This window comes from Haliotis asinina, chromosome 3, assembly GCF_037392515.1.
Source record: "Haliotis asinina isolate JCU_RB_2024 chromosome 3, JCU_Hal_asi_v2, whole genome shotgun sequence".
Classification (NCBI taxonomy): domain Eukaryota; kingdom Metazoa; phylum Mollusca; class Gastropoda; order Lepetellida; family Haliotidae; genus Haliotis; species Haliotis asinina.
The window spans coordinates 52,626,241-52,642,031 of record NC_090282.1 but is presented as its reverse complement, the minus strand read 5'-3'; the positions used below and the strand labels follow the sequence as shown (position 1 = coordinate 52,642,031).

The 15,791-nt window shown below is 39.6% G+C and overlaps 1 protein-coding gene and 1 long non-coding RNA gene across 4 annotated transcripts in view; one reads left to right on the top strand and one right to left on the bottom strand.

Moving 5' to 3' along the window:
* Positions 1-9,401, top strand: part of LOC137278154 (zinc finger C2HC domain-containing protein 1B-like) — a 174,637-nt gene extending 165,236 nt beyond the window's left edge. For both annotated transcript variants that reach the window (XM_067810324.1, XM_067810326.1), the window contains one exon: positions 8,663-9,401. In XM_067810324.1, coding sequence (XP_067666425.1) covers positions 8,663-8,674 — 12 coding nt within the window. In that variant the 3' untranslated portion in view covers positions 8,675-9,401. The remainder of the gene's footprint in view (positions 1-8,662) is intronic.
* The window catches only part of LOC137278155 (uncharacterized), an 84,334-nt gene that overhangs the window by 62,354 nt on the left and 6,189 nt on the right, over positions 1-15,791 (bottom strand). For both annotated transcript variants that reach the window (XR_010956645.1, XR_010956646.1), the window contains exon 2: positions 14,111-14,268. This is a non-coding gene — a long non-coding RNA (uncharacterized lncRNA). The remainder of the gene's footprint in view (positions 1-14,110; positions 14,269-15,791) is intronic.

Below are 15,791 nucleotides of genomic sequence, written 5' to 3'. Positions count from 1 at the left end.
TGTCTGGGTAATTACATAATGTGACAGAGACAGAGCCCAGGTGCACAAGCCATAAATCAATGTATTCTGTTTATTGTGTCCAGCCTGATAGGTGTTACGTTCAAGTTTGATGTGGTCTGTGATTGAAGTTGTGTATTGCATATTATTGTCATTATCAGACAGGCAGGCAGAAACATAGGTGTCAATAAAAGAGACATTGAGTTTAAGTTTAGTTGAGACTGATAATACAACATATCTTAAAGATCACATATACTCTAAGAGGTGCAAATAGATAAATCACTCATTGGCATCATTATGAATGAAACCTACTCATTTTGATCTTTAATTATCTTAAATCAACCTTTTTGACAACAGTGCACAATTGTCAGCCACGAATGAAATTTCAACCAATCAGACACATCTCTGTGATGTAATAAGAGGTATAGATATGAGGACCTATGCAGAATTAATCTACTTTTCAAGGAGTACAATATTTCATTTACAGGTCTGTACAAACCTGAAATCGTGACAGCTGTTAATGAAAGCTATATGTTCTCACAATCTACTTTCATTTAGTTTTGTCTCCTGCTTTGCCTAGTTTCCGAGTTACAACCCTTGTTTTCATAGATGATTCTGTCAAAATCACTTGGCATCGCTACACGTGTTATTTGTCATCATTCACTTAATGCTCAGTTAATGAATTTATAACAACTATAAATTAGTGGCAACCCGACAAAGGTCCCCATTTGACATTTCTTGTGTCTGGATCAATCGCATGATTAACTGATAACATGCTGATTGATTAATTACTTTTATGCAGATTTGTCAAAAGGTAGTGTTTATACATGTACATTTACAAATCTATACTGAATACACTCTGTCGTGTCTGTGTAAAAACAACATCCTTCTTTCAAAATATACATTGATTGATTGCTCATGATTGGGTAACTAAATTACTTTTTTAAAGGAATGACAGACATTATGCTGTTAGTTGCCAAGTGTGCTATCTTGGGTGACCAATGAGACTATACAGCAATGTGAAAAACATGAAATGATACATTTTGTATATTAGATTGTTGAAAGACACATCACTTGGAAAATGTGCAGATGAATGGCATATCACTCGTGTTTCGTGGATATTGATGGATACATTCCTCGAAGGAGGTAATGGCCTGACAAGGCTTCTTAACTGTAATTTGTTTTAATTTGAATATTTGCATTTTGTTTTTATTAAGTTGTCGTAGCATTCAACAGAATCACTGTTTTCAATCATGAAGTGTAATGATACAGACAACATACACTATGGTGTGCATGCTAATTATGAAACTAAAAAATGTCTAGATATTACATTCTTGTTACACATTCGCTATAAGTATCAGCAGATCACTTCTTTTTATTAAGTTTCAAATGGCATACAAGTATGATTATACAGTAATTAGGATTATAAGACCAAATATAAAGATGTCCATTGATTAGTGTCTACATACTGGTGAGTGAATGTTTATAAACCAAGTGAATTTAGCAGCTGAAGAAATGTATCATGCAGTATTGTCACTCTGACCCCCACCTCACTTCGATGGAAGAAGTAGTCTTCTTGCTACAAGTTGTGTCATGCAAAATCCTTTGGGTCATGATTCAAAGACATATTTAACTACTAGTAGAAAGTAGTTTTGATTTTCTAACTAGATGAAAACAAACAATAATCTCAATAATTCTACCAGACTTTAGCCTGTGACCTCACAATTTGAAAAAATTGGTGGCACCTTTTCTGAGGATAAATGCTATTTTGACTTACAAAATCAAAATTACTTTCTACTGGCAGTAAAATATGTATTTGATTGATGGACAATAGGATTATGCATGACATTGCTTGCAACATAACAGTTTCAATCTTGGAAGTGTGGCGGGTCAATATAATATTACTTACAATATTATTGTCACTTCGACCACAACCTCACCTCCGAGGAAGAAATCATTGCGTTCATGCAAAATTCTTTTGGTCAGCAATGAATAGTAACTAGTCTTGATTTTATAACTCAATGAAAACAAATCTCAGTAGCATTTTCTATCCTGGAAGCGAATCATAGGATTCATATATACCATAGGCTTCCACAACGCTCGCTTCAGACTCACAAACAACCCACTTAGCACAAAGCATTGGGTCCGTTGGAAATCTGAGCATAGTGACAGTGTCACCCAACCCCAAGGAGTAATTGATGGCACCACAAAAAATTGGCATGTCAAATTCAGCGTTGAGAAATCAGCAAAATGATGAGCTTCCTACACATTTTCTATACAACTAACTGAAAATCATTCCTCACATCATGTCATTGCAGGGCTCTGGCGACAGAGTTACCTAACCTATCTGTGGTTTCGTTGGCAGGCGAGAGTGAAGCAGACTTTTAGTTGCTTGGTATGAATAAACCATTCTTTTAAGAATGAGTTTGGTGTTCCGCTTAAGACTAACCACAAGTAATGGTTAAAAGAGTTAAAAAAAATTGAGTTTATTCATTCTTAAAGATTTATATCCAGTGATTGAGGGAAAACAAAGTGCCTTGAGCAATGGATCTGGATATAGGTGCTATACAAATGTTAGGAGGTGGAGGTGTGCCCGATAAATCAACCCTACTCCAATTTGATGCTTTTGAAACTCAATGAGTATAACTTGTCTTCTGTACATCTTGAAATTCATGCACCATCAATTTAATTTGAATGCTGAGCCCTGGCACTTGGCATTTCACTGACTGGTATGTGAAGAAGATGTCACAAATTTGAAGGCAGGCAACAAGAAAAAGGTTGCCGATGTGAGAATAAGTGTAATGAAGTGTATCCTGGCAAGCTGAGTTGTGTCAGTCTTGGAAGCTGTCATCCAAGACAAAGAAACTGTTACAAAGGTGGCATGGGGGTTGAATACCCCTCTTTTCAAAATGACTTAAAGCTCACATGCTACATAAAACACAACTTTGCAGATTCTGATACCTTTTGGTATGCACTTACTGAGACAAATCATCAAAAATGCCAATTCAACCTATAAAGTTGAAAAAACATGGGATGAAAACAAGCCTGTGAAATCTGAGTTCAAGCGATTCACTAATTTTCCCCAGCTGCGCTCATGACTCATCTGTCGTGTAGGTTTGCAGAGCTTGAAACAGTATGCCTGCCCAGAGTATGAGGTCGTGAGTAGTAGTCTAATCTCAGTTGTGTACACAAACCAGTGAATAATCTACTCGCTATATAAAAACACAAAACATGTTGACTGTGATAAGCAGACTCTGTCACAGAGAAAACTGAATATTTGGTTTATTCACACCTGTATGTCTGCCTGCCTGTCTGCAGATGACAATATGCAATGCACAACTTCAATCATTGACCACATGCAATTTGAAATTAACACCTATCAGGCTTATAAGCCATAAACAAAGAGCTGGCTAAGCGTATCAGCAAATGAACCAGTGGCCAATGACAAGTCGTCGTTACACATGAGTTACATGCCCACCAACTCTGACTGAGTTCGGTATCGCAGCTGCTTTGTTTTGAGGGAGGTAAACCCAAGTACAAAATATTGCTCTTTGCATTAGCGATTGTATGTTTATAAGTTTGTTTATTTGTTATTTTTCCTTATCCTGACTCATGCTTATTGCTTATCTCCTCTTCCCTGGCTAGGGTAGTGGAACACCTGAAATCCCTTGAAGTTCCCTTCTAAAAAAGAAGCGAACATAAAATACACTCACCCGTGTGTAGCCTCCCTTTTCCTGGGCATAGGTCATGTGACTGGCCATGTTTGTCACTCTCTCCTTATCGCCCAACATTGGCGGCTGGAGGCACCTGAGGGTCCCGATACAGCGATAAGTTCTTTCTTTATTTAGATCTTTAAGCTAAATTCTGCTCGCATATTTGTATATGCATTATATTTGAGTAAATTTGTAATAATTATGTCTTATTAAGCATGCACTTCTTCAATTGAGACTTAGATTGTAGATTGTGGCTGTCGGCTGTTGATCCTGATTTAATTTGCCCAACATGCAAACCCATATGTTCTAATAATCGCTGTAAATTTTGCATAAAATTGTCTGATTCTGAATTTACTCTCTATACACGGTCTGTTTACAGATGTGCTAGGGACAAGCAACATCGGCTTGCATTAGTCATGTCTAAAACAAGTGATTTAAATTCGGGTAATTTGTTGATTACGTCATTCCAGTGAAATGCCTGGCGTTTCTCCGGGGCTATGTCTAGGGTCCTTTGTGTCGTCAACTGTATTTCAAAAGAGATCATCCTCAAAAGCAGGGCTGTCTCAACCGAAGAAGTCTAGGTCATCGAAGACGAAAGCATCTTCTTTGAAATCATCGCAGAGTCATCATTCTTCAACGCAGAAATTGTTGGAGAAGAAATCGTCCCTCTTCACGAAAGTCTTATCTTCAACGAACCGCAGTTGATTCTACACAAGGAGGTAGATATCAACCAACTCAGTCATCGGACGACATCATCTAGATCTACCGTGATGGCATCTTCTACACCTCTTAACTCGCAGGAAAATCATCAGACAACACAGAATCGTCAGACGACACAGACTTCGTCAACAGTAGACAACTTTACAGCTCAACTGTTGCAACAAGCATTGCAGCAATTCAACCCAGGCGCCTTCATGCAACAGTTTACAATGCAGATGATGAATCTGATGGAGCAGCGTTTAGAAGAGAAAAGATGATTGCACTCATCATCATTGTTGACTACAGCTTGGCATGAGCACTCACGCCGGAGGCTGAAGAGGACGTGCACTCACACCATTGAAGATTCCCACTCTCGTGACTGCACGCACGGGTTCACTCATCAATGCAAAAGGTCTTCGTCACTCTCCCCAGTTCATCGAAAGCGCTGTTGACAATCATTACCCCGCTTAGCCGTGGACTCTTATAGGAGGGATCGTCAACAAGGAATGAATGTTTCACACTCATGGAGGGATGAAGATAGACATTATTGAGCGTCATCATCAGAGGAAGCCCTGTTTTTGGACTCTGAAGTTATATCATGGATCACGAATGGATTTGACTTAGCTTCACCATCCAAGGACGCTAATGAAGCTAATACCTATATGACGAAGGATGACAACATTGATACACTTACGTTCCAGCCAATACCCCCAATATCCACGATTCCTGAGATGTTATCTACGACATTTAAGTCAGCAACTAAGTTTCAACAACAACATGTGCCGTTGTTCAATGTGCGTCGCTTTCCTCTACATCATATGGAGCCTTTCGTCAGAAGCTTATAAGATCATCAGTCCAGGTTGCAATAAATCTTACAAGGTGACAAGAGGCTTGCACAGCTCAACACCACTACGAGGCATACTTTCTTTGGACTGGCTTGTTGGAGAACCATCAATGAAACTCTCATTGCAAAGTTCAGTAATCTGGATAATGAGGAGGGAAGAATGATCCTGTCAGCGTTGGTAACTCAGAAGAAGGATTGAGATTGAATTTACTTTGTCGACAAGGTCTCCTATCTACAGTGTCATGGGGTGAGAACTTTACCAAACCTTTGTATCGAGCTCCATGATCAGCACCTACTCTCTTTGATGGGAAGATTGAAGAGGTAGCTAGGACAGTTGCTCAAGACTCCAAAGAAGTTATGATGGTCAAGTCTATTGGCAAACTGACATCAGTACTTAAGGTAGTAACGTTGATTAGACTGCTTAAGTCCAAGTTCTCCAGGGTTCAAAGAACAAGAGATAAAAAGTTCAATCTGCGTGAAGAGAGGACATCTTCTTTTCGTGGGAGAAGAGGGCGTTATTGAAGTTCAGGTTCAGAACGACTGGAGTCTTCCACCCCCAGCCGTTCCCGTACAACCATCTGAAGTGGGTGGACGTCTTCAACTCTACTGGAGAAGTGGGGAATTCTCAATGATGAATACGTCACGAAGATTCTTTGTGCAACATACCACTGCAGACTACACCTCCGATCACAAGAGATGACGGTATTATTATCTTCGGTGGAGAAATTCCGACACATCCACCTGGAAGACAATTTGTCTACATCAGTTTCAAGCGGCTTTTTTTTCGTGCACTTAACTCATCTACATGCTCGCCAAACAGCATGGTTATGGACAAGTCTAAATGCTGGCAGGGGTATCACAGTTTGAACAAGATTTCACGATGATCTGTTCACCGGTGACGTCATGTCTACACTCTGACTGGTCCCTGAGAGACAACGCCCTGCAAACAAAGCCGGTGACGTCACGTCTACAATCTGATTGGTCCCCAAGAGACAACGCCCTGCGCAAAATATGATTTTATTATTCCAGTGTCAAGAAGTCGTCTACATTCGACTTACAGTTTTTTCAACAAAGGAAAGATGTTGTTACACACTAAGTTTAACGATCTACAGCGTCATTTGATTTTTCAGGCAACATAGAGATCTTCTAACAGCAGACTCAACGCTGCCTATCAGGCGGCTTGCAGCAATGAATGACAGTTTGTGATTGGACAGACAGTCAACTATGAATAGACTTCCTTCTTTCAAGTTGGAAGATCAACAGCGTAGATTTAGAGCTCCAGCATGGGATCTAAACATCATACTTCAACATCTCACAAGTGATGTGTAGGACACACCCCATTTTGTTTATTCTGTATTTCATTGGCTATTGTAGGTTCTACCCATTTTTGTCAGCAAATCATAATCTTTGTATTGTTTCAATTGTAGTTAATTATAAATAGTCTCCACCTCCATCTGTCCATCAGTAGGGTTTAGACTCCCATCACAGGTCAGCTCTATCCCTCAGCCCAGAGGGTTATACCGACTCTCTGTGGCCACCCATGTTATTCTATCTCTTGTAAATAAAATTGTAATTAGCTTCTTGTGACTACGGACTCTTTGCTGAGTTAATTCTCACAAGCAGACCAGCATGCCAGTTAGATAAAGGATTTCACTGGTATCCTCACTTGGACCAAGACCCGTATCATAACACACGTAATAAGTCTAGAAGGCAACGTTTCAAGCATCTGTTTATCCCTATATCCACTGAGACACCTACGGAAGTATCCCGCAACAATATCTCAGTGTGGATCAGAGCTGTTATATTGACAGCTTATAAAGCAGTAGGATTGGATCCTCTGCGAGTTTCCAACCCACACGAAGTTAGGGCCTTGGCCTCTACACTAGTGCAACATGGAAATTGCTCGCTATCAATTATAATGGAGGGCTGCTTTTGGAAGTCAAACACAGTGTTTGCCAACCATTATCTACAAGACATAGCCACGGAGGACGTCTCTGGAATTCATCAGTTTGGGCCACTTGTCATTGCTCAGCAACTAGTTCCCCGAAGGCATTGAGTTCACTCACCCACTTTATCCTGTGACTTGTGGAAGCTAGACACTCTACAGAGTATATTGGTGGAAAGTCCATGCACATGTCTTAAACATACTAGCATGAGTGATTATGACCCTGTACGCGTAATGTAGATACTTGTACATGAAGAAGGGTCGCAACTAGTCTTGATTTCAATATCTTGACAATTACTTGCATCAGAAACTAGCAGGACCCTAGTTATTTTCGATGTCACTCATTCCAGTCAATGAAATCTTCATCTGAAGACAAGTTCGACTGGATGTGATCCCCCAGAATCTACAATGAATATTAGAAGAAACAGGACCATATTATTGCCATTACAAGTTCCCCTTTGGGGTTAAAAATTATTGTACATATTTTTGACAGCCTGACAGCCAGCAGAATCCAGTGTGGCCTGACCCACCGCCGTTTCTGTCGGATTCTGTAAGCAATTAGCATGAGTCAGGATAAGGAAAAATATATGTAATATACGTAAAAAATATGTAATTTTCTGAATAAAATTGATATTTTATACTTATCCTGACTCATGACAAAAGCCCTCCCAGCCGCCCCGTACAGGCATGCTGAATTCCTATATTCGCGTGTCGGGCGATATACAAGGAGAGAGTAACAAGCATGGCCGATCACATGACCTAGGTGCGGGGAAAAGGAAGGCTACACATGGGTGAGTGTATTTTACGTCCACTTCTTTTTAGCATGGAACTTCAAGGGATTTGAGGTGTTCCACTACCTTCACCAGGGAAGAGGAAATAAGCAATTAGCATGAGTCAGGATAAATATAAAATATCAATTATATTCAGAAAATTACATTTTTTCACAATCACCAGTGCATTTTATATATCATGAACAAGTGATAACTGTATTTTAAGTATGTTTGATTTTTTGGTTGTATGTGTCCTTTAAGGTCACACTGGAGATTTTTTTCTTGTACTGGTGAAAACCCCCAACAACCATCCTCCCTCATTTCAAAATTCATGGATCCGCCCATGCCATTTCAGCAATCTTACCCCTCAGCTATTGCGGCTTCCACAAATAACAGTATTAGAAATTAGTATGCCAAATGTAATGTGTTACATTGGTACACTTCCTTAAAAGCATTGTGTATTCACAATATTGTAAAGTATGATCAATGCAGGGAAAGACCATTCATATTTTTTGCATTTAATTTACTCTGACATTAATTTCAAGATTTACAAGACTTCTTTACATAGGTAATTTAAAAGTACCTTGGACAATACTTGAATGTGCTTTCAAATCAGTTCATTTTGTCTTTTATAAGAACTGAAAGACCATGGGTTTCACTTTTACAATGAATAAAAATATTATTCTTGTTTCAGGGAGGATGGTAAGTTTTTCAGGGGATAAGCGAACTGCAGCTGTGCACATCATGAAGAACAAGAATTCCATGGATTGGAAACAGGATCATTGTAGACATTAGAATCAACAAAGCACCGTGTGTCCTTTCTAAAAAGCCCAACTATGTATGTGTGTATGTGTATGTGTATGTCTATGTGTATATATATTACTTCATTTGCTTCAGGGGTATAAGCACTAAATGTAAATGAAAATGGATAGTTGTGCTGAAATCAAATACATTATAAATAATATATATGATATTTGTATCTGTAAATTATGTATATACGTTGTATAACATTTTAACGTTTGCCGATGGACAGATGTTCATTCAGCTTTTGAAACAATAAGCTTTATTCATAAGTGTAATTTTCAAACCTTGCTTTGTAGCTCAGTGTAGGTTTGTTCAATTATAATACTACTACTAATAATGATAATAATAATAACTGCTTGTTTATAATGCACCTATTCCACACCCAAAGGCATGCTCCAAGTGCTACAGAATATTTACACTGGAATATATACTCCTGAAATTATAAGTAATATCCTGATTAAAGATGGTTTATAAGTCTGGATTGAAAAATGTCATTTGTGTCGGAGCTTTTCATGGCACAAGGGAGAGAGTTCAAAAGCACAGATGCAGAATAAAAGAATGATCAATATCTGAAGGACTTCATGCTCATTATCAGTTTGTAGGATGGGATGACCAGTAATCGTTTGTGTTTGAGTGTAAGCTGCGTGAGAGGACATATGGATATAGGAGTTCAGACAAGGAGGATGGAGTCAAACCATGTAGAATCTTAAAGTCAATTCTGACTCTGAAACCATATGTCTACAACTATTACATCAAAGACATTATGACATCTCAAACATCATGTTTGCTGTTTCCTTTTGACTATTATGTCTCCCTCTGTTGTCACTAATTGTTATTCAGTTTGTATTTTGATAACAAAAGTACTGCCATTGTCATCATTTATGATTATGCTTAGTTTTCACTGTACTTAAAGAGTTGTTGTGGGGCAAAACATCATGTGTACAGGATGTAGTTTTGACCTGCATAAATATCTTGACTACATCTAAGTATGCATGATATTTCTTTTGTCGCACTTTACTCGGTCTGTATCTGTCCATATCTGATAGAATTATTATCTCATTCATGAGCAAAATTCCTTTGAATGCCCAATCTCATGACCTTAAAGGAAAAAATCTCATTTTCATTAGATGTCCTTTTCACTGCCAACTATTCTGTAACTTTTCATCAGGCAAACTGGTTTTTCTGAGCCCTATTGTTTGTGCATCAAGATTGAAATATGAATGGAGTTATCATTTGAGTATAATTTAACAACATTTATTGGAGCATGGCTGCGCCCCTACAGTGGCATCTGCACCTCCGAGATCAGCAGGTCTGTCTCCTCCAGCACCTTTGTGCAAAGGAGTGCTGAGATGTTCTCTGTTGGCCTAGAAGTGCTGCTAACTTGAGTAACTTTATCTTTACAACATAATGATGCTTCAACCAGCCAAGATTTACAACTTCTCAAAGATGAGCTCATGTCAGCTTCACAGGGAGTGAGCATATATGATATATTTCCATCTATACTCAACAAAATAAACCACCTAGCATGACATGCCCCATGCTGCAGTTCTGCCTCACAACTTCTTATCTTACTGTGGTGTTGATGTCAGGGATACATGTTCCTGTTTCTGAGACTTGGACCCAATGGAAAACATTTGTGATGAGCAGGGAAGATGAGTGGGACCTAAGATGAAGAAGCACCAGACTTTCAAGAACTTTACCAATGGCAACAACTTCTGGTAACAGTGTTCAGACTGGTTCTCCTATTCATGGGGACATATGACCAGCTAAGGTGACTGTGACATATTCATTATTTCTTCTGCTCCAACAGTTTTATCAGTGTTGAATCAGTGTTTCTTCCTCAGGATGTTAACAGTATGATACACATCTACTTTCATAAAGTTGCAGACACTACTTCAATTGTTGGATTCAAGTTTTTTGTTTTAGTTGGTACATGTTCACTGTAAGACTGCTGGTAGAATGTACCTATTGTAACTGCAGTGAACTGGCAGAGACAAGGACTGACAGGCTTTACATACAGCCAGCACAGGATAGTTAAGTTAACAATTACCAGCCAGAATATATCTTCACTCATTTATTTGAGGAATATATCATCTGCTGCCCTAACATCTGACCCAGGAATCTGACCCATCAAACATCATATTCTGCTCCTCCTAAGAAAAGATAAGAAACTCAGTCCAGCACTGGCTTAGAGCCTTTCAGATTGCTGTTAGAGTTTATTAAAAAGACAGTATGGAATGCTTGGACTACAGCGATGGGAGTAAACCAGGTGAAATCCTTTATCAAGTGATGCACATGAAGCCTCATGATGAAAGCAAGGAATACCACAGCTATTTTAAGCGTGCCAAGGTTGTTGGACAGACTCTGAAATTTGAAATTGATTTTGTTGATGGCGATGTACTGCTGGATGGTACAGCAACGGGAGTAAACCAGGTGAAATCCTTTATCAAGTCTGCTCAGAGTCGGTCCTTTGTGGAGAAGCTTTCTGAAAAGCCATTGCATCGTGTGTACATGCAGTGCGTGGAACAGAACAGCAATCCAACTGACTCCTTCGTCTGGATGAAGTCGGCTAGTGTCAAATGTGAAACTGAGGGCTGCCTTTTTGCTGCTCAGGACCAGTCACTTCCCACTCGCAATCGCCAGAATGTGATTCTTAATCAAAATGTGAACATGAAATATCGTCTTTGCAATGAATTCACAGAGACTGTCCAGCACCTTGTCAGTGGATGCCCTTCCTTGGCACAAACATCATATCTTAAAAGACATGATGGCATGGCTCACTGCTTTTACTATTGTCTCCGCCATGCCTGAGGCTTTGACTCAGAGGTCCGCCCATGGTACGACCCTGAACATGTCAAGGGCGTCCTGGAAAATGATGCTTTTAAACTTCTCTGGAATAGGCCAATATACAGCCTGAGCTGTATGACGAGAGACAGACGAAAATTAAAATTCTGAAATCTAACTTGTTTTCTAATAAGTGCAAAGGTCACCGGATGTGATGTCACAGACAGGGATTGCCTGATGAAATTCATTCGCTATTGAATAATAACAGAGAAGTTGGAGATATTTCGTCTGACAAACCCAAATTTAGCACAAATAACTGTTTAAAATGATTAATCAGAGCTTATGGAAATTTGTTAGTGTATTTTTGACTATATAATTCGCACATAGCCGAACGAATTTGACCTTGTATGCTCCGTGACCCGGAAACAGTAGTCGATCAACACTGCAGATGCAAGTTTTTCAGTATCTTTAATTTGAATTCTTGTTCATATTAGGCACATTACTTTACTGAATATAAAGATAGCAAAGATATAACTGTGCATGTTGCATGTTGATCCCAGCTTATTCTTTTTTTCACATGGTCTGACACAAAACCTTTACAAACATCATTCTTAAAAACAGGTGCGCGGATATGGGCGTGGCATGTGTGTTTCAAAATAACATGCATGTTTTACTTTTTGTGACGATGTAGTGTAGTAGCAACTGCAGTATACATGTTTTATAAACTAAAATATATTTTCAGTTATAGTTTCACATGAAATCGGAGATGATTTGATAAATATTGCGTTCATATAACATGATTGGAAAAATTATATATCTCACTTCAGAACAAGTTGAATTACACTCATAATTTTATGCAATAAATTAATGTTCTTGTTGAATAATTATGATAGATTTGTCAATACTTTGTTTCATAACTGGTTACAACTATAAATCTTTTCATATATTTTTATATGTTAACTGATATTAATGATATGACAATTATTTTTCTCTCCCAAATAGACATGGGCAAAGACACTCAGGATCTGTCAATGCATTAGCAACGTGTAAATAACCAAATTTTAATTAATGTCTTTCAGTAATGTGGAAAACTGACATTTTTACACAATTCTTTAATACAACTACATGTATGTCATAAAATATATGGATAGATGTTACATATTATTTTGTGAATTTTATTTCTTTATAATATCGTGCCAAAATGTACATCAAATACAAATGGGTGATGAGCTATTTTTGTTTTCAACAGTACAACTTTGTTTGCTGAATTACTTTGAGTCACACATGACTAATGTCATTTATGTTGTTGCAGTAACAGTATATTTATCAGAAAATGTTATCATTTGATAAAAAAAGAAACTATATACATATAATAAGTTATATTGTATATAGAGTGCCCGGGTCCTCCACCGGGAGCACAGCCCTTCTGACAATCTGGGTAATGCAGAAGGCTGCAGTGTTGGGGAGCCTTCGTATTCTCTGAAAAGTTCTTGGTGGGTTGGACTTGGCAGTGTTTCCTGGGAGAAGTCCCATTCGCTGTCTGAGCTGTGTGTAGAGGGGGGCGAGGGCCTGACTGTGCCAGGATCACCCGAACCCTCTCTGCTGCATTTCTATCTTAATCTGTAAAACATAATAATAGTAATAATAATAATGATATATGCCAATCAATTCTGGAGGTCATGGTTTGATTAGTGTGTAGGCTCTTCATGATAGAATTTTATTGTGGCCTACATCAGGGGACGAGACATGTTGGGTGCCGTCATTTAACGGCTGCATGGGCGCTGAATACATACAGCCCATTCACATGTTGCACATCGACGTAAAGCTGGTTTCCAGGGCTATCTTGCATTTCACGTCATTTGTGACACATGCGGCTGCTGCCATGTTTTCCCACCCTTAAAGCCTCCAAAACCTAAGCCCTGTGCGTGTGACTGGAGCCAAAACAGCTCAGATTTGATATCACAAGGGTTTGATCTCTGCAACCTGTGCTCACTAATTGTCTTTCACTTGGAGAAAGAGACATACTGCACACATATCATACATGAAAATGTAGCCAAGTGCATGAAGGACCTGAGGTTATCACGGGGTCGACATGGGGCACCTGGTTGGGCGTCCACGCCTATTTTACCATCTGTCATAGACGTAATTTTACCAAGAAAAAAGTCTTACTCGGCAAGCATGTTTTAAACGTCACTCCAAAGTTGAATATTCACATCCTATTCACATGTTGCACATAGACGTAAAGCTGGCCCCCGGGGCTATCTGGTGGTATAGTCAGAAGTGATCAGTCTTCTGAGCGGATTCGATGCCATGGCACTTTTAAGCCCGATTTTCACACTGTAGGTACTTGTCATGTTTCGTACATCGACCCCAGGGTGTTGGGTCTGAAGCCCTGTGTCTTGGTTTTCACGTCATGCTGTCGTCAATTTTTCCCACCCTTAAAGCCACCCAAACCCATGCCCCGTGCATGTGGTGGGATCCAAAACAGCTCAGATTTGATATCACTAGGTATGAGTGAGTGAGTGAATTTAAACATACCTACACATACACTTACGAATCGAAAGCCAGAATTGCCTTTTGATGTCAAGTAGACGCCGTCCTTCGCTAGTAGTGCAGGTCCCATCCTCATGTGCTGGCTGTGGTCCAATAGGGTGGCATCCAGACGGCGTCGCAACATCTTCTTCAATCGCCGGTTTACCTCCTCCACAACAGCTGGAATTAAAGACAATAGCAAGGCTACATTTCCATATAACGTCAAACGACTTCCATACAACATCAAACTACTGGCAAACATGGAAACACAGAGTACGGGTCACAACAACTGGATTTAAAGACAATGCCAAGCCTACATTTCCATATAACGTCAAACGACTTCCATACAACATCAAACTATTGGCAAACATGGAAACACGGGATATGGATCACAACAGATGGAATTAGAGACAATTTTTACGGGCCAGTTTGTAGGCATTGAAAATATGTCACAGATACCTCAAATATGTTAACACAAATATATACTACAAATCATGAAACCTGGAAGGATACAACTTTCATTCCAAAGTCTGATTGCTTTGAAGGCACACTTGAGTCGACGTAGGAAGGAGGTCATGGTTGTTCAGGTACTGTTGGCAGTTGAGCTGCTACACATGATGAACAACACATACTACACTTTACATCAACATAAATAAGGACGAAAGTCTACTTACGCTAACGGCGCTATTGCAACGGAACTAACATGCAGCATTACATACGGACATACCTAGCACCTTTGCTCAACGTCGCACATGCACATGTCATACACCGCCAGAAGCGAATTGAAATGCTCTTTCTAACACTCACTAGCAGCCTGTAAAGGAGTCTTTTTAGCATAGTACCTATTGACAGTCTTTTGGCCATGTGCAAGATAGTCTGCCTTGCCACTTCAGTCTCCAAAGCTTTCCGAACATCCGTAGATGCAGATAGCATTAGACATTGGTGTGCGGTGCGTTTTCAGTGGATTGCAGTGTTTCAGAAACTGTTTAAAGACAAATATATTTTAGTTGTGCACCCTATGTGGCAGGACTGGCAGGCTTCATGTTTGCTTATTCTTGCATACTAACACTCCTTGTAGTGCTTTCGCAAACACTTTCTTCAGAATTAAGGGAAGTGGTTTGTTTACTTATTTGCTTTTTCCATTTGCTCCTTAAGATAGAATAGCCATTTCATAGTTTAGCTGGTAATATACCCTTGTTTTTACTAATCTTCATGTTTTCCGGTAAGATAAGGGTCAACTTCAACATGCCCGCAGAGATGAAAAATGAAGGGCTGTCTGAGAGACAAATAGGCCATCTCGCAGATATAAGTGAGCGGAATGCTAAGAAGTCAGTGTTTTATGCAGCCCCGGGAGAGGCACCAGGAACGGGCCGGTGAAATAGGAGGCAGGAGCCCGGTCAAGGTGCAGTACAAAACAACCAGGACGAAATGTACCCGGGCACCCCTCGAGGACGTCGGAACAAAGGGTGATCTCACATAACTTCATCCGTCCTGAGTTATGATGGAAAGGAGGCTTGGGCGCCGTTCAAGCTCAAATTCGATAAGTTGGCTGAGAGGTAAGGATGGTCCGAAGAGGACAAGCTCTACCAACTGTGTTTTTGTGTGCGAGGAGAGGCATGTGCCATTTTCACCACTTGTCAACTGAGGGACCCCTCCTTGTCCTATGAACAAATGACGGACAAATTGCAAAAAAGATTTGGCAT